Source organism: Drosophila montana, unplaced genomic scaffold (genome assembly GCF_035044405.1).
Source record: "Drosophila montana isolate Dmon_TW-CO22-7 unplaced genomic scaffold, ASM3504440v1 contig_402_1, whole genome shotgun sequence".
In the NCBI taxonomy this organism is placed as follows: Eukaryota; Metazoa; Arthropoda; class Insecta; order Diptera; family Drosophilidae; genus Drosophila; species Drosophila montana.
The window spans coordinates 5740821-5765810 of NW_026998739.1; the positions used below are offsets into that span (position 1 = coordinate 5740821).

Here is a 24990-nt window from a genome sequence, read left to right on the forward strand (position 1 = left end):
ACAAAGTTCGGCTAAGCACAGGCAAATTTGTACTTTTTTTTGTATTTTTTAAACTTTCTACTCAACGCTTAGGGCTAGAAGTGGGTGGGGGGGTTGGTGGTTTGTTAGGCAGCGCCCGCATTGGGGCAACTGGCGGTCTGTGCGTGACAGACGTTGCTGGCCTGTCACTCGCTGCTAGCCGGCTTTCTTTGTTTAACGCACTCGCCCTCTCTGTCGCTCTCTGTCACTGTCTGTCTCTGTCTCTTTCGGCTGTACCTGCTGGCTATGGGCATAAGGTCTGACTGTCCGTCTATCTGTCCGTCCGTCCGTCTATTTGTCTGACTGTCAGCCAACAAGTTAGTCATTTGCTGTATCAAAAATAAAACGCAAATAAAAAACTTTTACGACATATTTATCTTTCCTGGCGCAACTCTCGACTGTTCTTCCTGACCGAGTGACTGACTGACTTTGTGTGGGGGTGTGTGTGTATTTGAGCAGAAAAATATTTGAAGGTGCATAAATGTGGATAAGACACACACACTCGCACACAAACACACACTCGTTCACCCACTCAACTGTGTGATGTATCGTTTGGTTTTACATGGTCAGCCCAAATGTTGCAAGAGGCAGATTCGATTTGTCACCATCAACATAATGAAAAACAATCAGCAAAAGTGCCAGACGGCAATTGAAGATTGATATTGATTTTGCTGAGCAAAGCTAGATATCCATTGCCCAGACATATGAGAGCTGAGAGCTGATGATTAAGTAAACAGCATGAGAATTTCAGAGAGAGGCTGAAACAATTTAATTTTATGCAATACAGATTTCCATGGTTATCTATTTTCAAGCATTTTAGTTGTCATTTAATGAATCTTAATTGGCCCTGTAATTAGGAAAGCAAATACGATTTTACCGACAAAGGCAGCACTTACAGTTGAACTGAATGCAAATAAAGAGCAAAGATTTGCACAAAAATTAACGAATTATTAATATATAAATATTTTCATAGAGGGAAAGGGATTAAGCAAACATATCAAATTGACTGAGTGCGGCGGTGACAATTAAATAATCAAAATAGATATTTGCAGAATAACAAACAAAGAAAAATTAAATTAAATAAATATGGATGTGCAGGAAAACTTATTTTCATTTATGTCAGTTTTTATTTAAGTGATGCATAATTAAGTAAACAGCTTTGAATTGGTTGGGAAAGGCAGATCGCTTATATAAAATTAATAATAATACTTTTATAGAATTGTAAAATAAAATGATAAATATATTCGTCTACAGCTATATTTAAATAAATAAATAAATATAAATATTTATGATATAGTTAAGATATAATTATGCAAACAGCCCGAAAAGGTCAGCCTCTTTTGGTATAAGCTTTAAATATAAATAACGATTTGCATAAGAATCTATTTAACGGAATTTGGTTTTGTTAACAGCCTGATAATTGCCAAAAGGAGCTTGTTTTTCGAGCTGTTTAAAAAACAGCTTAATATTTACATGGAAACCTGCTTGAAAGCATATCAGCTGTCATTTAACGATTGCCAGAGCCGCAGGCGAAAAGCTGTTTTTTCAACAAATTATGGATATCACATAAAAATATTTTTTTCCTACGTTGTCATTCTGAATGAATCTTAAGTGGGGCCGTTTTGCGGGCTCAGTCAGAAGCTGCTTACACATTATTATCACCACATAAAAATGTATCAAGTAAATACTGGACTTCTCTGTTAGTCTCTTTATTGCCGGGATTCGCATTAAATGCGAGTTCTTTTTGCTGCTGCAAACAGAATTTCAGAGTTCCGTCTATTGGAGCAGCTCCTTTGGCGTCATCTGTTTACATATTTGTTGTGGTCCCCTTCTGCTCAGTGGCAGCTGGTTCCTTTGGCTGACGCTGGCGGTCCAAATAGCTGGGCCCAAAGTAATGGGTGCGTTGATAGCGTATGCTTTTGTGCTCCTCCTCATCTTTAGCTGCTTGAAGCTTTGCCTTGGGCAGCACAAATTTCTCATAATACTCATCTGCAGGTGTTGAAGGACATTTTTGAGCTTCACTTGGGACAAATGATTCAAAATTGGACTTACCAAGTGTTAGCTCCATAATATTTCTATCGAATATATAATGTTCCCGACGTTTGCCCTTTGCGGAGCCCACATTGTCAGGAGCATTGTGCACATACTGCTCGGAGTATTCATCTGTGTGGGATGGTAATGGAATTTGGCAGGCATATACATATATTTTGGTTTTAACTTACCCAGCGTTAATTCCAATTTTTTGGAATTCGACACTTTCAACTGTTCAGCAATCGGCGTCTCAGCCATTGGAAAGTTTCTATATTAAAGCAACTTTTCAATTAATCGCTATTGAACTTTCAATTCTTTTGCTAATTTACTAACAGCGAATCTAACGTGACGGCTGCTTAGCAAACTTGATTTTTAGTTTTCTTCGGCGAACTTTTGCTTCAGAAGTGCGATAGTAAAAAACAAAGGTTAGGGATAACATATTTTCGCTAATCGATATATTGAAATATGTTAAAGATTGCAAATATCGATAGAAATAATGAAACGATGAAACTGTGTGAAAAGCCAATGTGTCGGAAGAGAAGCAAAGAGAAAACCTTTGCTGTGTTTAAAATATTTGAGAAATTTATAATATTGCAAAATACGGTCGAAAACATTGAATACGATAAATATCGATATGCAATTGTCGGACATTAATATTGGCAGACCCTATCAAATATCAAAGCTCAGACATCCATATTTTATATTATCCTTCTGTTGTATATAATTTTCTTATATATTCAATGGATTTATAGCTTACCAACTATAAGCCTTGATAGTCAGTTCTCGACATTATACTATACTATTTTATTATTATTTATTATTCCTACAAACTTTAATTGAATTTAGTCCACTAGAAACCTTCTGCTGAATAAAGTATATGTTACAGCTATAGCTTCTTATAGTTCCCGACTTGAGCCTCCTTCTTAACATAAAGCCTATATTTTACTTATACCCAAATTTTAAGCTGACTTAAATAACTTGGGCACACGCCTGACTCGGGGCTTGGCTCACTTCTCTGCGCTCTTTTTGCCTTTCGTAGTCCCTATCAGTAGATGGGTATTTTTTTTTTTTGGGGGGACTCTACTTTTATGTTCCCTCGTAATGTGCGCCTAGGTACCCAAACCGTCGAAGCCTTAAAGCTCAACAATCGTGCTAATGGGCCGTACTCGTCGTCATCGTCGTCCTTGTCAGAGTCCTAGCAGTTGTCGCCCGTCGTCGGCGTCGTCGTCTGGTGTGCCAAAGTTTTTATTTGTTATTATATACTTTGGCGTGTCAAATAAACATCACACATCTACGTACATGAAACATGTTTTATATGCCAGAGCTCTATGAAAGTCCTGTGCCAGAGTGTGCCTGACTGTGTGTGTGTGTGTGTGTGTGCGAGCTTCTACGTGCTGTGGTTGCGCACTTTTTTGTAAGGTTTGAGGCATTAGAATGCGAGTATGTGAAAGTGTGTGTGTGCGTGTGTGTGTAGGAGAGTGTGAGTGCCGGAGCTCGTGTGTGACTGCGACTCATTTGCATGAATTGTCGCAAGCTTTTAGGTGAACTTCACCCTTAGTCGAGCTGAGGAGCTCTCCACAAGGCGACAATGTGTGCACACTGGCATTGAAATGCCTGAACTATAGATAAAAAATGAAATATGATTTATGACTGGAAATAAATAAAATAAAATAATAATATAAAATAACATAATATAACAAAAAATAAATAAAATAATCTATAATTATATAAAACATTATAAAATAACATAATAAAAAATAAATTATAATAAAGGTTCACAGGTGTTAAATTATTAAAATAATTAAAAACGACCCGCTAACCGCAAAAATTTAATTTATGAGACTGTATAATATTTGGCGCAATCAGCTAAATGTTAGAGTTGGGTCTTACATTAAATTATTCTTTGTTATTTACAATCATCATTTTTTATTTTTATTTATTTTATTTTATTTTTTTTTTACTCTCACACTCTTTAATAATCAAGAAAAAATATGTAAATTTAAATATATTTACAAATTAGCTTAAAATATTTATTTTTTAGTTAATAATAATAATTTATATATAACTTTATTTGAGCTAAAGCTAATGGATGTTTATTTACTCTTTATTATATTATATTATATTATTAAATGGTGTTATTATGTTATTAATAATGTCCGAAATTTATTTGACCTGAATAATATTTGACAAAAGAGATACTTCAGATACTGAACATAATATTTTATCTAACGTAAAATTAATCTTTAAAGTAGGCAAGTCTTTAAATATTTATTTTTTGTATATGAAATTTTTATAAGATCTATTTATTTTATATTGAAATTGATTTTGTACACAATATAGTTATTGTTACATTTTCGAGGCTAACATTATTTTATATATCCAAATATTTATTTATTTACTTTAAATTTTTGTAAGAATTCTTTCTATTATTTTTAATTAAGATGAACATATTAATAGTTAAAAATCTTAGTTAAGCTGTTCCGAGGTCCGGGTTTATTAAATACAAAAATGACACATAATTTTATTTTTAATATGTATTTTATGATATATTTGGGCTGCTCATCGGCAACCGTGTCCAGGGCAAATATTTTACACGTCCGCGCTTTTTGACGTGGAGATTGAAACTGTTTTATTAATAAGTTAGAAAATAATTAATATCGTATTTAATACCTTATAATAATAATTTAAAATCCTATAATGTTCCTTATAGTGGAGTGCAACAAAATATTAATAAAAATTACTTTTTATTTATTTACCTTATATTACATAATACATTTTGGGCTCCACTGTGCTATCGAGTTGCTCCTTTTAATGGTGCGCTCATGGCCATGGGCGGGAGTTGCGTTAATTTTATGCCATTCTATTCGGTCTAACGTGCGATTTATGCTAAGCAGCGACAAATAAATAAATGCCTATACCAAAGGTGTCTGACAGAGCTCTCTTAATGAGCGTCTTTATATGCCACGCTCCATTAAATTTGCACAGCTCCAACAAATGCTCGAAATTCGTCGAATGTAAACTTTATTTCTATCTCATCTTTTGCAAATATTTTTGTTGTCGCAACAAACCACCTGCCGTTTTTCTTCTACTTATTGTTTTTTGAATGTTCAATTTGCATCGTAAACTATTGAGAAATTGTTGTTTATTTTGCCTAACCGCAACGTTGAACGTTGAACCAGGCAAATATTGCAATATTTGAATATTTACATGCAGTTTTCGTTTTTGGCCACTAATTTTTTTGTTGTCTGGGGCTTTTAGCCTGTGTGAGCTTTATCCTAAGTGCAGGTCTTTCATAAATGCATTCCCCAACAATTTTTATGACCGCTGACAGTTTGCTTGTGTTTAATATATTTTTTGCAAAAATAAACTGCAAATTTTGAAATATTTAGAAGCATATAATATTTTATTTAAGATAGTACTCTACTAAATTTCATTTTGCCGGTGTCACAAAAACCTCTTTTGAGGCGTTTTGAATATTTTACACTTTGGCAAAGGAAAATATTTACCAAATATTTTATGCTCTCAATTCTTAAACTATTTTAAAAATATAAATTCAATAAAAAACATATTTAGATGCGCTTTAAATACAATAAAAGTTGTAAATGTTAAGCAAATATTTTGTACTCTTAGTTTTTATACTTTTTAAATAATATATAAATTGATTTAAAATAACATACTTATTTAAGTGCTTTTAAGCATAGTTGATTTTGTGGTATTAAATAATTTTCTACGTTTTTAATTATTTTAAAAATTATATTTTTCAATAATTTAATATAAATATTTTAATAAACATAATTTTTTGACAAAGTAAGGTATACGATAGTTAAATATATTTTTTGTTTGCTTTATTATTTAAACTAAAAATTAATATTAAAAAAATTAAAAGCAAGATATTATATTATTTAAAAATTAATTTAAAATTCCACAAAACAAATATAGCCAGAGCGATTGAGATCCTTAGACTAATAATATAATAATATTCGTATTTATACAGGTATTTCATGTATATATTTCTTTAAATATATATTAATATTTAAAAATGTTTAAACACAAAGCTACTTGGTAATATTAGCTTTCTACAAGTTCTCTGGCATCGGCCCGCTTTATGAGCAAAGTTTATACACACCAAACTGAGAGATTAGAACAGAGAATGTTGAGAATGTAATTCAACTCATTGCTAACTGTTTTTATTGCCATCTTTCTGGTTGCAGCATGCACCTGTATCTGGCGCTAATCTCGTGCCTCGTGTGCACCGCCCACTGCTGGCAGTTCGATGGCGGAGGTGCTGCTGTCGCGGGCCGCAGGGCGGTGCAGCGCAGCGCCAGGAATACGGCACGCGCTTTGGCGCGCGGCCCGCCGCCGGCTCGAGGATCGGCCGCGCTGCTCGGCAGTCAGCAGCAGGATGTGCTATACGCGTGTCCACTCAACTCGATGTGCCAGTGCGCCGGACTGCCCAACGAGACGTCCACGCTGATTGAGATTAATTGCAACGAGGTGGCGCTGTACAAGTTTCCAGGTGAGTCAGCACACATATATATACACACGCATACAAACATACATGTACATTGGTCAGCTGCTGTCAATGTGTCCCTGACGCAGCAGCAGAACCAGCAGCTGCCTCAAACTTGTCTCAGTTTTATTTATGTGGCAAATATTTTTGTTCGGCTGCGCAATAAATTGGCAGCCAGGCGACAATGCCACTTGCCACATGCCGCTAGCCCCCTATGCCCCACACACACCCTCCCCCCCACCCCTTCTTTCATTATTTTTCTGTCTTTTGTCTCTGTTTGCCGCCTGCAGCGCATTGTAATTTTTTAATGAAGCTTCAAACGGCTTTGTCCTGCCGATTGCTGCTCCTGCTCCTGCTCCTGCTGCAGCTGCTGCTGCTGCTGTGTTACCCACAACAAAATTAAATCTTACATTTAAGTTTGCCAATTAGTTGTAAAAATAAAGTTTTTTCGGCTGTGTCCTGCCTCGGTTTCGTCTGCCCTGCTCCAGCTGCGTTCGGCATAAAGTTTTTAACGATTGCTGTGGCAAATTCCACGCTAATTTTGTAGTTTTTAAGTAATGAATGGCAAGTTTTGTGCTCCATTGTCATTTCGTTACCATTCCGCATTCGTATCATTCGCCCCTCCATTCTCCATTCTCATGCCCCTGTTGTCTGCCTGTTGTGCCACAAAATATTGCCATTACCTACAGTGCTGCAGAATGCAAACAGCTGGCCACGCCCGCTGCCGCCTTTTTGCAAGTTGCGGCATAAAGTTGCAAATACCCACAAAACTGTTGACTGGCAACACAGACACACAAATTGACAGCCCTCGCAGGCCAGGCAACTGCCAGATATGAGGGTTTGGGCCATTGAAAAGTTTTCTTGGCTTACAGTCGGCCCTGCGTTTGGATTTTCTTTTTTGGGAGGGGGCCATGCCCCGCCCTGCCCTGACCTGCTGTTATATCCGCATTGCCAATTTATCTGTCACAATGTTCGACGTATTTCCAAAAATTTACTTACCAAATTTGTATGCTTTTTCTTATTCTTTCTTTTTCTTTTTGTCAATTTACATTTATCGAATTTGCATGTATTTGCCATGTGGCTTTTAATATATATATATAATATATATATGTATATATATATTACACCAGCCAATATGGTTATGGCAAAGCATTCCTAATGCTGTTGTCTTTAAGTTGAAATATTATTTTGACTGCCAGAGAATTCGTAACGCATTGCAGGCGGCACTCAAGAGACTTACAAGGCACATCCATCTGCTACTATAAATTTTGATATGGGAAAAATATAAATTTAAATAAAAAAATTATCGAATAAACGCCGACTTGGTGATACCCTGAACCTTCCTCTAACAACACCAAGTGCACGATAGCTATAAAATGAAAGATACTTTATCTTTATATACTATTCTCGAAACTTGTAAATTTGGTGACTCTAACTCTAAATACCTAAGAGATTTGCTCAAAAAAAAAAATATCGATATCGATTTTTATCGATTGCTTGGAAACGGAGTGATCGATTATCGGCAACAAACTCGTACTGCACGAGCACTAAGAGGTCCTAGGTTCAAATTTTCAGTCTCTAGCTCTTATATGTGCTAAGATCTATGCGTTCGTATGAACGGACGGACGGATGGACAGTCGAACATGGCTAGATCGACTTGGCTTTTGATGGTGAATACAAATATTTATAATTTATGACGTCGGAGAGTTACATACATTTTAAACAGAGTGCACAAATTTCTAATTTTCGTTTTCTGCATATTATTATTATTAATAAATGACAAAAACTTTCAGACAGGTCAACGAAGATGATTCATTTTGCTTAATTTACATTTATTTCCCGAGCATATTTTTATTTAACATATTGATTTATTTAAATCAAATATTCTAAAAAATCCATCTGCCATTTTTTGCGTATTCATGAGTACATATTTCTATAATAACAATGTTTTATTCAGTATCAAAATGCTTAAATCATTTGACGCGTTTGCCTGTCCATGTTGCAACTGTTGATTAGCAATCTAACAATTTGGGGCTTGCAGCCTGTGGATGGTCTGGCGTGGCATATTTTCCCTGTGGGCGTTACAACAATTACAATCTGCTCGCTTCAAACAATATATTCAAACAAATGTCTCACTTGAATGCAATTTATGTCTTCCATGTCGCTGGATTGCATTGAAGAAAGTGCAGAAAATGCACAAAACTTTTGGCAATTAGCAATTCTAATGTGGAAAAAACGAGCTGTGCGGGTCGTGATGCGGGATGGGGGCGATGGGGCATTTGGGGAAAACACTTTGCTTGACAGTCTGGCTAATTGCGTGCCACGCCCATTGCGGCCGCCGTCCAGCGCCCACAGCTGGACATTGTGTGCTGTGGTTAGGTTTTGGCCGTAGTCCACAGTGGCATGCCATCCAGCAGGCAGCAGGCTGCAGGACGCAGAACGCAGGACACAGCAGACGTTGCATACTTTTCGGGGCTCACGCAAAAATACACAGAAATATGCAGCAGGCAGCGGGCAGCGGGTGGTGGGTGGCGGGGGAATTGCAATGACGATGACAACGACTTGAAATTCATTAAAAATTCCAAAATTTGTGTTGCCAAAAATATGTGACTATGGCAGCAGCTGCAGAGGGTAGGCAGCAGGCAGCTGCCGCTGGCCCGCTCAAAAGCAAATGTCCTGTCGACACAGACAAATAATAAAAAAAATATTTGAGAAATAGTTATGTTTGATGTGTGCAGAATAAAATACACATGCAGACATATTTGAAATGCTCGCTCTATTTCTAGGCTCAGACACACCCTGTTCCCAGTGATATAGTGAACCGATTTTGATTAGATTTAGTTCATATGTTGCTTACATACGGACAAAGTTTGATTTGCATTTTTCGAGATAACATTTTAAGAGATATAACATTCTAAGAGTGCCAAACTTAATTTTACTTTGATTTTGATAAGATTTTGCTTTTAAAGTAATAATAATTAGATTAAGTAAAATTAAAAGTTTGAAACATTAACTTAAAATTAAACTTAAAAAAAATGATAAAATTTCATTAAATAATAAAATTAAAAAAAATAATGTAATTACATAATAAAATGCAATAAAAGAATAAAATTAAACGAAATATAAAAAATAAAAAATTGAACTATAAAATAATATGATTAAATAAAATGATAATAATAAAAAAAGAAAAAAAATAGGAAAATATAATATAAATATTTTGATAAACTTAAAATATATGTTAAAATCAAATAAAACCAACATTAAATTAAACGATAAAATAAAGCAATTAGCAATAAACAAATTAAAAATTAAATACAATAGAATCTAAATTATTTCATAAAATTAAATAAAATATTAATAAATAAAATTATATAATATAAAAAGATATAATAATATAATAATGAATTAAATGGGAATATAAAAATTAAATAAAATAATACATTTAAATAAATGAATAAAATGAAAGACAATAAATTTAATAATAATTTAATGACATCAAAAATTAAAATTAAATAAAATAATCTCTTTTAAAACTAAATCGTTTACAACTTTATGATATAGTTAGCCGATATATATATGGACTGCCTGTAGCTATGGGGCAACCTTTCGAAAGTTTAATGAATTTGGTTTTGTTTCACATAGAAACAGACGGAAGAATCCTGTGACAGATATGCTTTAGTTAACTAAAACAACTCAGCTTGTTCTCATTAGGAATATAAATACCCTGTGTCAGGTCTTTAAAAGGCCAAGATACACAAACTTTTGTCTGCCTATTTTTTGGGTGAATTTGAAAGTTAAATTTGTGTTGTGTTCGGTTCGTAAATGATATTTTAGCCAGAAATGTGCAATTTAGATTTATTTTTAATGTTTTCTGGTCATTTTCACGCTTGGCCAGTGCTGCTGATGCGCCCCCCGGGGCAGCTGCCCCACATGCAGCAACACACCAACAACGGACTTTTCATATGCGATTCGGGCACAATTTTCATGCCGAAACTATTTCTTAACCAGAACCAAAACTGAAACAAAATGAACGAACCGAAGCGAACCGAACAAGAGGCAAACAGGCGGCAGGCGGCAAGCGGTAGGCAACTCGCACAGCTGCCGCATGTTTCCTGGTGCTGTCATCCATTTGGCTGGCGCTCCTTCTGCTCCTTCTGCTGCTGCTGTGGCACAGGACACAAAAGTATATGGATATAAATGAAGCACACAGTTGCTTCTAGCAGGCATCGCCTTGGCTCAATGAATGCCGGACCAAAACAATAACTTTTCAGCTGACGTAATCTTCATCAGCACATACGTTGCGAGGTCAAAGGCCAGGCTGAGGGCGAACGCTGCAATTGCCAGCCCGATTGGCTGCCCTACACTGTGGGGCCTATGCGTTTCATACGGCTGTGAAATTGAAAGTGTATGTCTTTGTGTGTGTGTGTGTGTAGCGATAAAATTGAGTTGAAAGATAACTCGCAAACCCTCTCTGTAAAACTTGATTTATTGCTTTTTCGAAATATTTCATATATATTTTTCTTTTTGGTCAACTCACTTTTATATCAGCTCAAAATGTTAGTTCTAAACTTTGTTCGTTCGGGATTTTGTGTTTGAATGTCAGTTAATTTATAAAATAGTTTTTTATTTATTTATTTGTATTTTTTATTTTTCTTTATTTATAGTCATGTATATTTATTATATCTTGTTAGTAAATGGTCTCCAATGTAAAGTCAGTCTAGCTGTCTGCTTGTTCATTCGTCTGTCTGTTGCACGTGTTTTTTTCTCGCAAATGACCCATACATTAATATTCATTAAAATATAAAAGTATGTCTAGCAAAAGTTAAAGATGAGAAAATACCAATTAAAAAACTATTAATTTTTAAATTTCATTCTTTGTGCATTCGCTTTGTTTTGGCCACGAATTTTACATTTTTAAAGAAGAATATTAAATCGTTCATGCTAAAAAAAACCAAAAAAAAAAAAAAGCAACTTGTGCGTAAATTTTAGCCAATTTTAGACACTGATCATTTCTTATTGAATAATTACAATTTATATTATAAACAATTTATTTTAATTTTGCTTTCTTTTTGTCTGCTTTATATTATGGCAGACATCTTAAATATTAAATCTTTTAAGTTAAAATCATCATAAAATTCGACCAAATATATTTACCTTCAATATAGGAGACACTGGCAGTTTTATTAATAGATAAATTTGAATTCTAAAAATTTATTTTTTTAACAATTAATGTTAAAACTGCTTCATGCGTCTAGCTCTTTTTATGTTTAGCCAAACATGCTTATATATTATAAAAAATATACTAAATCTTTCAAGTTAGGAAAAAAAATAAGAAAAAAGAAAGCCAAAAAAGTGAACAATACAGTCTCTTTTTAAGGACTACTCAGAGCTTATTTTATAAACCAAATTGTCTGCAGATTAAGACTTTATTAAGTTTCGTTTAGCTCATATAAACACAGCTTTCATATAGTGTATACACTATTTTTTATTAAATTTTAGCTTTGGTGTTTTTTCTGTTACATTTTTCAGTTTTTCATAAGCTGCTGTTTTATTTTAAATTTCTACTGTTTTCTTTGAATTCATTGATTTTTGAACATAGTTATTTACATAATTTTATTGTGCAATTTTTTCATTATTCCAAGAGTTCATGTTTTATTTTGAATTTCTTTTCATATTTTGTTTCTTAATTTTTGTTTATATTTTTTTATGAAATTTTATTGTGTAAATTTTTCGTTATTTCAAGAGCTTACGTTTTATTTTTAATGTATTCTCTTATTTTAATCTTTGTTTGTATACTATTAACAAATTGTGTTGTGCTTAGTCGGCAAAACTTATTTAAAATTTATTTTGCATTAGCCTAAGCTTTGGCAAACATAAGCGTATTTTTTTGGCGCCACGTGTCATAAACTATAATTATTTGTATTATGGGATTTTATTTGATTTTATGCAATTGATCATATGCATATTTTGCTGTGTGCTCATGTAAATAAATAAAACCAAAAAAACGAGAAAGTAGGGATATCTTTGACACGCCGAAGTTTTAATACCCTTGTAGACCTTTTGCCTTACGGTTTTTTGGAAATGTGAGAATGGTTGAGCTCGTAAAAGCTGAAAAATTATAAGAATCTACTTTTCAATGGATCGGGCCTATATATGATATACCATTCCGATGTTGAAAAGATTCTTCATATAGATGAGGAGCATAGTTTAAATAGTAAATAACGGGGTTGCATAAGACTTCTTTATCACAAAAAAGTTTTTATTCAAGAAACTACTTTTAAACCGATCGTTCCTTTGGCAACTATATGATATAGTGATCCGATCCAGAAAATTCCAACATATGCATTGCCTGAAATAGAAAGACGGAAAGCTTCAAGATGCTTTAAGACTGAGAGACTAGTTCGCATAGAAAAAGACAGATGGACAAACGGACAGATAGACGGACGGAGGGACGGACAGATGGATAGACAGACAGAAGTCAGACATGGCTATATTATATCAACTCGGCTGTTGATGCTGATCTAGAATATATATACCTTATGGGGTCGGAGATGTCTCCTTCAATGCCTTACACATCTCGTGACAAAATGAGTATACACTCTAGAAGGGTATAGTGATAATAAATAAATAAAATAGCGACAAGCCATTTGAATTAAATGCAAAAATAGTATGCTATTTAATGTTGCGGCGAAACTTTGTGAGCAGCGTACTTTGCTCAATTTCAGTTGCCGTTTATCGCAAGAGGCAGCAAAACATATTTAAATATTAATTTGCAATAGTTTCATAAAGCAGACCCCAGCCCCAGATCAAGCCCCCGACTACCCGAACTTTCACTCGTAACTTGTGGCATATTTATACATATATATGGTTTTTCTTTTTGTCCTTTGGACCATGTGCTGGCCACCTAGTAGCTGTTGCTGTTGCTAGTTTATTGTTCATGTTGTTGCTTACTTTTTTATTTGCTTGCTTTTGGCGAGTTGAATAAACACTTGGCAAGTGACGCAAACGAGTGGCAGGGTGAGGGGTGAGTGGTGAGGGGAATGGGCGACAGGGACGCATGGAAATGGCGACGTTGGCAGCTAAAGTAAATAAATAAATATGCTCACCATTTGTCAGAGAATTGACTTGAGGCCATAAAATACAAGAAGCCAACGTACGATGGACATACAACTATACCCAACCTGCCCTGCCCTGCCCGCCCCTCAGGCAACTGGCTACAGCTTCAAGTTTATTAACGCCATATGTTGTGTGCGTGTGTGTGTTCGGGTGTGTGTGTCTGTGTGTGTTGCTTGTCCACTCATAACAACAGCAACAGCAGCAGCAGCAACAACAACAGCAACAGCTGTACAGCTTAGATATGCACACATTTCACACACACATAAACACACACGCACACACGCGCACACACAGTTTCGGCCAAGCGGGCGTCGTGCATGGCGAATGCGTTTTGGCCACGTTTGTTGCCCGTTGCGCGTGTCAACAGGGCGTATGATTAATATTGTATTAATATGCGATATGTAATTAAGATGTAAGCTGTTTGCGTATATCGTCGTTTAGTGTGCACGTGTGTCCCTGTGTTTGTGTGTGTGCGTGTGTCGGTGTTAGCCATGTTTTAGCCACATAAAGCATTTCAAAGCTATTTTCAGTCTTTAAGCTGTGCCTGCTATCGTTTCGAGCTGTGCAAATATATACATTTTTATTATTTATGCCATGAATTCGTAATTTTTTAATAACTGCATTTGGGGAAACCATGAATTTGTCCTATTACAAAATTCAAAATAATTTGCATGCAACTATAAAGTTAATCATCATTCTAGTAGTTCATTTAAATTGAAATAGAAAAGAGAATGCTTCGGCATGTCGAAGATTTGATACCCTTCTAGACATTTGCCTTACGGTTTTGCAGATGTGTGAGAATGATGAAGCTGGTTAATGCGGAGTTTGTTGAAAATATCTTGGAAAACTTAATATATATCCATGCAAAAACTAATTTGTCAACCTATTCTACCCATGGAGCTATAAACTATAGTAGTGCGATCTTGGTAAGATTTGGTTAATATTTAAGCAGCAGATTTTAACTAATTAAAGCTGAGAGATTAATTGACATAGACAGACGGGTAGACGGACATATGTATGTATAGGCAGACAGAAATCAGACATGGCTATATCGACTCGGCTGATCTAAAATATATATACTCTGTGGGATCAGAGATGTCTCCTTCTATGAGTTACACATCTCAAAATAGAATTGTAATACCTTCTAAAGTGGTAAGCAAAATAATGACTGACTGACAGTCCAATTGGCTGAGTTTCTAACACATTTACAATAAATTAAATGTAGCTTTTGCAAAAAAGACACTTGTTATTTTACGGGCTGAGAGTGTCTAAAGCGGCTAAAAATAATAATACAATTAATTAAAATGTTTAGTGCAAACTCATTGTCAATTTAAACATATTTTACTGATTTTAAAGAGTTCACTTACAATAAATTAAGTGAAGGATGTGAAAAATAGATAGTTCAAATTTCGCGTTCTGAAAATGGGAAATCAAAAACAAAAAACACACACACATAATAAAATTAAATTCCTGGAAACTCAATAATGTCAATTTAAACATATTTCGATTTTTGATTACAAAATGCATAAAATATAGGAAAATTAATTTACGAAAATATTTCAATAATCTATGCAAAAACAAAATGATCTAAAAAGAACATATTTTTCTTTTTGATATTTTGTACAATATCAAATTAATATAAATTAGCTTTCACTCATAAAATTGTAATTAAATTTCGGTTTGGTTAGCAATTTGTTGGCTTTAATTTATATACACTACGTAATTGTTTATTAATTGTTTAAGTGCAGTCAACTGTAGGAATTGCTGCTGAAATGCCGTTCACGGCCAAATCAATGCCAAAATCCTGACAATCTGCAATCGAATTTCACTTTGACTTTAGGCCGACAAACACAGAGAAACACACACGCTATCTGTTCACCTACATGCATATTGTATAGCCTGTCAATGTGCGAGTGTCTGTGTGTGTGTGTGTGTGTGTGTGTGTGTGTGTGTGTGTGTATCTGTGTCTCTTATTTTGAAAGCTGTCAGCCAACCTGCTAACTAAAAATACACGAAAAAAAAGCCAAAGAAAAAACACAAGTTTGCAACAAACCAAACCAAACCAAATGAAGAGCGAGAAAAAGAGGCAGAGAAATGACAATTCACGTAAAAAATTTTCAATTAAAAGCGAAAAGTGCATTTTCATGTTGCACGTCAGTTTTCTGGCCCGGCTACTGCGGCCGTGCTGCACTCACTTCTCGGCCCCGCACTCGAGAAAAAAATGTGACGCTTTTTTCTTCTTCCTTTTTCTTTTTTGTCTAGTTTCTGCGGCGGTTTTGGGCGAGTTAGCTGCGAGCTGCGGCCGGGGCGTGGCCAGGCAATGTGACACCCAACAACCCGCCCCGCCCCACGCCCAGCGCAGCCCAGCGCAGCGCGGCGCGGCGCAATGCCGTTTGCTTGAGCTAAGGCCAGGCCATAATTTAAGCTGACAAGCATGACATGGAAATTCCCTTTGGAGGAGAGCATTCCGTATAATCAGGCTAAAAACACATGGTCACCAGGCGCCGCTCGCACACGGGTTACGGCTGCCGCTCCTCCGAGAGAGAGCCGCGGGCGCACTCCAAGGACCTTGTCGCCATTGTTAATTAACACATGCTCAGCGAATCGCAAATTAATTGCGACACTTCACACATTCCCCCCGCGCTCCAAGTCGCTCTTGTAACACCCATTTAAACTGCTCGTAGGCGCCGTGACCTTCACCCCCAAAACAATGTTGCTCAGGAAGTTATACTTTCGCTTTGGCTTATATAAACAAAAAAATATGATAGCTACATTTTCGTTGAAAAAGATACTCAAGATCTGATCATTTTACCTTCTCTAAGGCGGACTAACAAACGGATAATTCCGTATGATATGTAACGCATAAAAGGAGACATCTCCGACAAGACATTTCGTCTTGAAACTTTACATAGGTCCATCTTTTTGTTGTAGTTGTCGGCACAGGCCGGATTGGACGACTGTATCATACAGTTGCCATTGGAACGATCGTAAAAAGTAGATTCGCAAATTATCTTGATTATCCCCACCATATGCATATCGAGCCAAACGCTATCAACTTCGCACTACTATATTATATAGCTTTATATGAAGAATCGCTCATAGCTATTTTCATTAAACTCATCATTTTCGAGCTTCATTATTCTCACATATCTGCTTAGGCACAAGGCAAGTGTCTAGAACCGCATTAATTGTTCTGTATGCCGCAGATATCATAAATTTCGCTTTTATATTACAATTTTGGGCATACAAATAAATAGTCCTGGGCCTGGCAGTACCTGCGGGACCCATAAAGAATATAAGGAATTGTGGGAATCATAAAAATATACACATTTCCATATATCTCAAAAGCCTGTCTCTGACCGCCCCTTCCGTAGGTATACCCAAAACCCATTTATAGTTACGAATATTCTATAAATATTTTAAATTTCCTATATACATATATGTATATATATTTATTTTTTTTTTGTCATGTCTAAGAAGTACTTCTCAACATATTTGGTATTGGCAAAGTTATCTTATCTATTTTGCTCTTAATGTTATATAAATTTTGTGCAGTCCTCCTCCCCGCCCCGCCCACCGCTGGGCAATCAAGTAAAGCGTTCTGCGCGCTGTTTGTTTTGCCAAGGATGTCACTCTTCCAATATATCTAAAGTGCCTTTTTAAATTGCTTTGGTCGTTGGGCCATTATGAAGACGACAGAGTGTGGGGTGCGGGGAGTGGCTGCGGGGTACGGAAAACGGAAAAAGCGCATAAAAATCAAAGTCCGGCCCCGTTGGCTCGCTGGCCAGCAGCTTGCTTCCCAATGCGGGTGGGGTGGGGGGAGGAGCCTCTCCTCACCCCCTTTTGGTCTATTGTGTGGGCCAATGGCTCGCTGATGACCCATTTGCTTTAACGCGCCTGCTATCAAACTGCCAAAACAAAAGCCATCATCGTTAGCCTCAGCAACCCGCTCGCCACCCCCCCCCCCCTTTCATCGGGGGGGCTCGGTTCTGGAGCTGTTGCCACGGGTTATGGGAAACGCTTCAAATGCCGTTTAAAATCAATTTGAATGATGAACTGGCGGCCAATGCTGGCAGTCAGCGTCACTTTGACTTGGTCGCCATCGCCTCAACCATATATGCAGCTCCAACTAACTCTCTCTCCCTCTCCCTCTCTCTCTCCCTCTTTCTCTTTCTCGTTCATAGAGTTCATACACAGCAGCGTGCGCTACATCGAAATGTCCAATACGCATCTGCAGAGCGTCGACGATGAAACATTTCAGGGACTGCGTCTGAAGACACTGAAGTTAATCGACAACGAGCTGCAGGACATATCCGAGCGCAGTTTCAGGTGAGTGTGTGTGAAGGTCAACACCTTTGATGGGGTTGGCAAGGGGCAAGGGGCAAGGGTTAGGGGGCAGCTAGGTCAAGCTAGGGGACTAAGGACTACGTGTACTGGCATTTGCGATTAGGGTTATCACGACCTAAGTGCTGAGCCATGATGATGCACTCTGCCTCATAAAAACACACGCAAAACACACACGCACACACACACACACATGTACACCCATTTGTACATATACATTTCATATGTTCTGATGATGCGACAGTTTTCCAGGCCTATTTATATGGCCCGTGTGCGGCATTTTTTACGGCTTTTTTTTTGGCATTTTTGTAAGTGTGTGTGTGCGAGTGTGTTTATGTGTTTGTAGTGCAAGTGCTTACACACACACATTTATATTTTACAACATATAACTGCAAGTTGTAAAAAAGGCGTAAAATTAAGTTTAACAAACGACTAGCAACAGGGGCATGGTGAGGGGAGGTGGGGGGAGGGGCAGGTTGGGCAGTGCAGCGTATGCGATGTTTGGGTGTGTTTCAATGCGCACTCAGGCTGCAAATGCAGGCAGGAAATGCAAACTCACATGGCGAGCACACTAGAACACACACACACACATACACGCACACACACACAATCTCATTCAGACACACAGCGGGGCAAAAGAAAAACTTTCAGGCGCTATTTGTTTGAGTGTAAATAATCACAAAAAAAAAACAAAAAAAGCATATATAAAGCAACTACAAAAAGGAGTACAAAAATTAAGCACACTAAAACGGCAATTTAATACTCTAGTAAAACCATAGATACAATCTGTTTAAACAACTTCTATCTTGGCGAAAATCTAATCATTTTTTATGACGCTCCTAAAGCATATACAATTTATAATCAGCTTTATATTAACTGTTTATTTGTATATTTTGTCAAAGTATGCTGACGGGCTTCTCAATCTGAGAGAGAGAGAGAGAGAGATAGAGAGAGAGAGATAGTGGGTTAAAAGGGATAGAGAGAGAGAGAGAGAGAGAGAGAGACTGAAAGAAAGTGAGGAAGAAAGAGATAGAGATAGTAGGAAAAAAGAACAAGAGAAAGAAAGAGATAGCGGCAGGTAGAAAAAGGAGCAAGAGAAAGGTAAAGCAAGATAGGTAGAGACAGAGAGAGGGAGATAGAGAGGGAGCGAGAAGAATGTTTATGAAATACCAAAAAAATTGGAATAATAAGATGAATAAATACTATATAGACCGTCTCTCCCCCACTCTCTCTGTCTCCTTCCCTTCCTCTCTCAGTCTCTTACCTAAATATTAATTAAGATTTTGATAACTTTTAAAAAAACAATAATATTCCAAAACCAAAAAGAAACCTAACCTGCCTTGACTTACATTTCGCGTCCCATAAAAGGCTCTTAATACCTATAAAGGCAGCAAGTCCAAAAAAATATATATTTATATACCTTGTGAATCCCATATTGTTGAGCGTATACATTGTTCGGCCATGCTGGCATTACGCAGTTCGACAGCTATAATACCCTACGCAGGGCTATAAACCAAAAGCGAGTGAAAAACGGACTCGAAATATGCATGTTCTGTTGTAAAGCGCACACTACATACATTCATACATACATGCACATATTTCGTCAGCTTTTTTGTGCTCCCACACAACACACAACACACATCACATCAAACATGTGACTGTGTGTGAACCGTTACCCACTCTCAGTCCCTTACTCCCACTCCCACTCCCACTCTCTCTCTCTCCCCCACTCTCTTTTGCTTCTCTTTACCACTCGACCGCATTTGGCAGTTGTTGGGTTTTCTTGTTGGGCGGCATGAAATGAAACGCGAAAATTTTTTAACGAGCACAAAGAACCCAAACCAGCTATACCCCACCCCTCCTCTGCCCCCTTTCGCCTAGCAGCCCGCTCGCCACAAACCAGCAACCGCATCCCCACTCCGCAGCGCCTTACATTTGCCAAAGTTAAATGGACGCACGTTAACAGTTTGCGCAGTTTTTAAGACCCCCCGCCCTCTCCGCCCGACCGACCGCTTGCCGCTCTCCCAACCCAAACATAAGTAAACAGATAACGTGGGACAGCGTTGGCTGCGGAGCGGGCAGAGGCGGGGGCAAGTGCTGGCAAATAGACACAAACTCGCTCGTCATTAACAGGCCGCATCTCAACTTAAATCAAACTAATTAATGTGCACAAACCTGGCAAAATGTGGCTAAAATTACCCCCAAGCAATCCGAACTCCCCCCGCCAGCTGTCTATTACCCACGCTCTCGCTCTCGCTCTCCTCCTCTCTCTCTCTCCCTCTGCCCCATTCACGGCTGTGTCGTATGTTAATCAAAAAGTTAGTTGAAAAACTGAACCCAACTTAAAAAATGATGATGGAAATATGTATGCTGGCATAATATGCAGAGCAAAGAGCAATCTATAAATAATAGAAGACACACACACACCCACATACACATGCTTTTAATGTATTTATTATATCGTATCACACTCCAGGAAACCTTAATTTATTTCAAATAACGTTTATTTTATTCTATATAATAACCCATATAGAGCTTCATATGATTATTAAAGTTAAAATGCGAGTAACAGGATTAAACTCGAATAACTTCAATTATTTATTTATTAATACGAATAATAAGATTATATTTCAATTAATAATATCATTAAAATAAAATTATTAAATCAATAATATAATAAAAATAAATAATAAAACAATAAAATTTAATACAGAACATTTGATAATTATAAAGTATAATAATACTAATAATACAAAAAATGACAATATTCCCATTATTATATACTGAATATAAAAATATCAATATGAAAAAAATATAAAAACAATAATATTAAATACATAATATTTATGTAAATTAAAAAAGCTAATATTAAATACTAATAATGATTATAATTATAATAATAATAACAATATTAATAATATTAATTATAATTAAATTAATAATGTATAATATAATAAATAATAAACATAAAATATAAAAGAAAAAATTAAATACAGTGAAATAATACGAAAAATAACAATATAAAAAAGATACGAAATAATAATAATAATTACAATAATAGTAAGAAAAAAATATAAATATTATTGTAATAATAATTAATTATTTATTATATGTATTATTTCACTAATTAAATTATTAATTTCATATTAAAAGCAATAATACAAAATAAATAATATTAATATATTATATATAAATATTAAATTAAAAAAATGACAGAGTTGACTAGCTAATGTAATCTTACAAAAGTGATTCTTATATTCGAAGAATTCAAATGTCTGGAGGCTTTGCTTTGAAAAGTATTTATTATTATATTTTTGAGCCTCATTCAACGATTAAAAAATGAATAAAATAGATTTAAAGGGGAAGCAAATAAATAATAAATAAATCAATAGTAATTTCGCAAACATTATAGCTTATGAGAGCTTAAAGGGTTTTTCATGTTAAGCTGACTAAGTAAGCCCTAATTCACACAATCCACATTCAGTTGCATTCAAAAATACATCCCTCATAATTTTTCACACCAAACAACAAAATCTTAAGAAACTCGCTTCTGGTTTACTCTTAAGTATGAAAGAGAGCAGAATTCAGAAATACTTTGATATGTGATGTAAGCAAAAAAGCCATTACAATTCTTGATTATTTAACTATGCTATCGAGTTCGCATAAAGGCAACATAAGGGGACTGATATGACGTTGACCCATATATGCCGACCAAATATATAGTATAAATATTATCAGAAGTTTCTGAAAGAAGTTGAATGGTTGCGCATTCAGTTGAGTTTGGATCGTGCTGGACGACGGTCAAAGAACATAAAGAGTTCAAATCTTTAACATGATTGGGCTCTGGGCATTACTCGCCCTGATAACGCGCATAGTCCGGGCTGATGATAGGGTCTTTCCACTGGAAATGGATAACTGCACACGGCTCTGCCAGTGCTGGTTCCGGAATGATACTTCCTGGCCTTTGCTTAGGTCAACGAACTGCCTCAGTTTCTGTTCGGACGACCACACAAAGCCCTGCTTCGATTGGACCAAGTGCCGTGTGCTGCCCGACACCTGTCAGTTATTCTGCGGCGGGGCAGCCTCATCGTACAAGTGCGTTGCCAGGGACTATTCCATTGGGGCTGAAAATGAGTCTCAGCTTCTCGCCTGGTTGTCGTACGTGGGCTATGGACTTCTTGGTGTTCTGTGTGTCTTCGGGCTTATCTTTGGTGCTATGAAAATATATAAATTTCGATTAAGAACTTAACACATCTAAAATATAAAACAATAATATAATAATATTTAAATATTATAATATAATTGATATAATATAATAATGTAGACCTAACGACAGTTGTACTTTGTGCCTACGTTAAAATGTTTCTGATTAGAAGGGTGCATATAAAGTCGGTGTTTTTCGAAAGTTCGTTGATAACGGTTGTCAAAAATCAGTTTAGAGTAATAATATTCCATAAACACTTGCAACGATCTCTGTGAAACTTCCCTTAAAATCAATCCCAATGAGTCAAAAAACAAAATAATTGAAAACCACAAACATCATTAATACTAAAAATAAATAGCAAGAATAGATACGTTCAGTATGATGAAGATTAAATACCCTTTCAGAAATAGACTTCACTTGCGCCAGCATATTCCATTCGATTAATCCCGTATGAATACGACTTTGTTTACATGTAATCAGCATTACACATAATTTCTATGCAGAGCAGCCCTCTTTGCATCACCGACGCTTTCGTCTTACTCGAATTCATCACATGCCAGCAATTAAAATTTTGCGCCTCTGCACAAACGTGCGCCTGTTTAACAGTGCAATTGACAACTGGAGTCAAGCTAAAGCAGAAAAAGTGGGCATTCAGCAATTAGAGCAAGCCATGGGAGCACAAAGGGATTCTCGCTTGGAGTGAAAAGCATCAATAAAAGGAGAGAAAGGTAGATAATGCACAAGCAACTACACATATGTATGCATAGATATTGCATAGGCGAACACACGCACAAGCATAATCATGCGGGGAGAGAGTCGCCAAATATAAGTATGTTTGTATATATATGTATGTATATATATTTATATGCCTGCTTGTGCATTATCTACTTATGCTTAGCGCTCAGCCGAATTTTTTGCTTAACACTTCAGACGCAACTTGCTCTAAGTTCTGTGCGCCCATTTTCTGTCTCCGCTTTGCGCACTCGCAACACAATTCTCAGTTAGTTTAACCTGTGCGATAAATTGCATAATTAAGCGGCACCTGCTAGTTGTGTGAGAATGTGATAAATTTTAAATAGGCAGATCTATATGCACTAGATTACGATAAAATCGTTCAGTTAATGATAACTTTTAAGAAAAAATCATAACAAATAATCAAAATACAAGAGTTGACATTACATTAGTTATTGTAATAGACTAACCACTATTTCAAAAGGTATAAACCCTTCTTTAATAAAAAACAACCCAACGAGAAATTAACATCTTGCAGCTGTGCAGAATGCGAGCCCTGCTTAAATGTCCAATTTATCACTGGGGTCCAAAAATGGAATTCAGTTGCGAGTGCGCTGAGCACAAGTAGAAAGGAGACATACATACGTACATTTTTATATTTGGCGATTGCCACTGAATTTGTGTATGTACATATGTATATACATATGTGCTTGCCTTCGCATATCTATTCATGCATATGTGTAGTTGATTGTGCTTCATCTGCCTTTGACTCGTGCTCAGTCAAATTTTAATTCATGCTTGTCGCTCATTGAGACTTCAAACGAGACTTGCTAAATGTTCTGTGCACCCATATAGTATGTATGTATGTATTTTCGTGCGCTTTGCGCACTCGCATTTTTATTCTCTATTATTTTTGAGCCCAGTGTTAAACAGCACATTAATGCAGGCCGAACATTCTGCACAGTCTCAAGTTTTCACCTGTTAGTTATTGGAAATTATGATGAATATTTATTAGGAAAATTTACTGCGCTAGACTGCGATTAAATCGTTCAGTTAATGATTGATTTTAAAAAGAAGCAAAACTAAAATTTTAAATTTGTTATTAAGGGCGGTTAATCACAAGGGGTAGAATAACATTTGTCATTGCAACAGATTCAATAGTCCACCACTTTTCAAAATGTACATATGTATATATCTACCCAAGATGGGACTTTCTAAAAAAAATATAACCCAATCAGCAATTAATAACTTGCGGCTGTGCAGAATGCGAGACCTGCTTAATTGTCAAATTTATCACTGGGGTCAAACGAAACAGAATACAGTTGCGAGTGCGCAAAGCAGAAGTAGATAATGCACAAGCAAACATACATACATATAGATATTTATAATTGGCGACTCTCCCTTCTGAATTTGTGTATGTACATATGTATATACATATGTGCTTGCCTTCGCATATCTATTCATGCATATGTGTAGTTGCTTGTGCTTTGTCTACCGTTGACTCGTGCTCAATATCTCGTGCTTATGGTTTTCGTCCGCTTTACGCACTCGCAATATAACTCTCTGAGAGTTTAACTCCAGTAGTAAATTGCACACTTAAGCAGATCTAATACTCTGCACAGCAGCCAGTCGGCACCTGCTTAACAGCAAAATAATAAAATTATGGGTTACATTACATACATTTTGTTAAGGTATTTTTTTAGTAACCAGACTTTGTTTACCCGAGGTATAGTCATTTAAAGTTTTACAAAATTTAACTCTGTGCATTCAGCTTAGGTTTTCACCCTCTCACAAGAACTTGCGGCTGTGCAATTGACTAATGGGCATAAGCTAAGAAACAGAGGGAGCGCGAGTCAAAGGCAGACAATACACAAGAAGTAACACGTATGCATAAGTAGGAAAGGCGCATAATAATAAACACACACACATACAACAGTATGCAGAGCGAACCGACGAGTATGCATGTGTGTATATATGTTTATGTATGCTGCTTGTGCTTTGCCTTCTTTTGCCTTGCGCTTGATGGCATTTTTGT

General features: G+C 36.2%; 2 protein-coding genes across 2 annotated transcripts in view; one reads left to right on the forward strand and one right to left on the reverse strand.

Annotated features, from left to right (window-relative positions):
- The window catches only part of LOC135439513 (chaoptin), a 68112-nt gene that overhangs the window by 29572 nt on the left and 13550 nt on the right, over positions 1–24990 (forward strand). Inside the window, exons 2-3 of the mRNA XM_064698267.1 lie at positions 6261–6565; positions 17860–18004. Of these exons, the coding sequence (XP_064554337.1) occupies positions 6262–6565; positions 17860–18004 (449 nt within the window). The 5' untranslated portion in view covers position 6261. The remainder of the gene's footprint in view (positions 1–6260; positions 6566–17859; positions 18005–24990) is intronic.
- On the reverse strand, positions 1707–2449 carry LOC135439213 (uncharacterized). Its single transcript, XM_064697887.1, has 4 exons — positions 2383–2449; positions 2241–2317; positions 2071–2181; positions 1707–2007 (listed from the first exon to the last, which is right to left on the reverse strand). Exons 2-4 carry the CDS (start codon positions 2305–2307, stop codon positions 1826–1828), a joined length of 360 nt encoding a protein of 119 aa, XP_064553957.1. The 5' UTR covers positions 2308–2317; positions 2383–2449; the 3' UTR covers positions 1707–1825.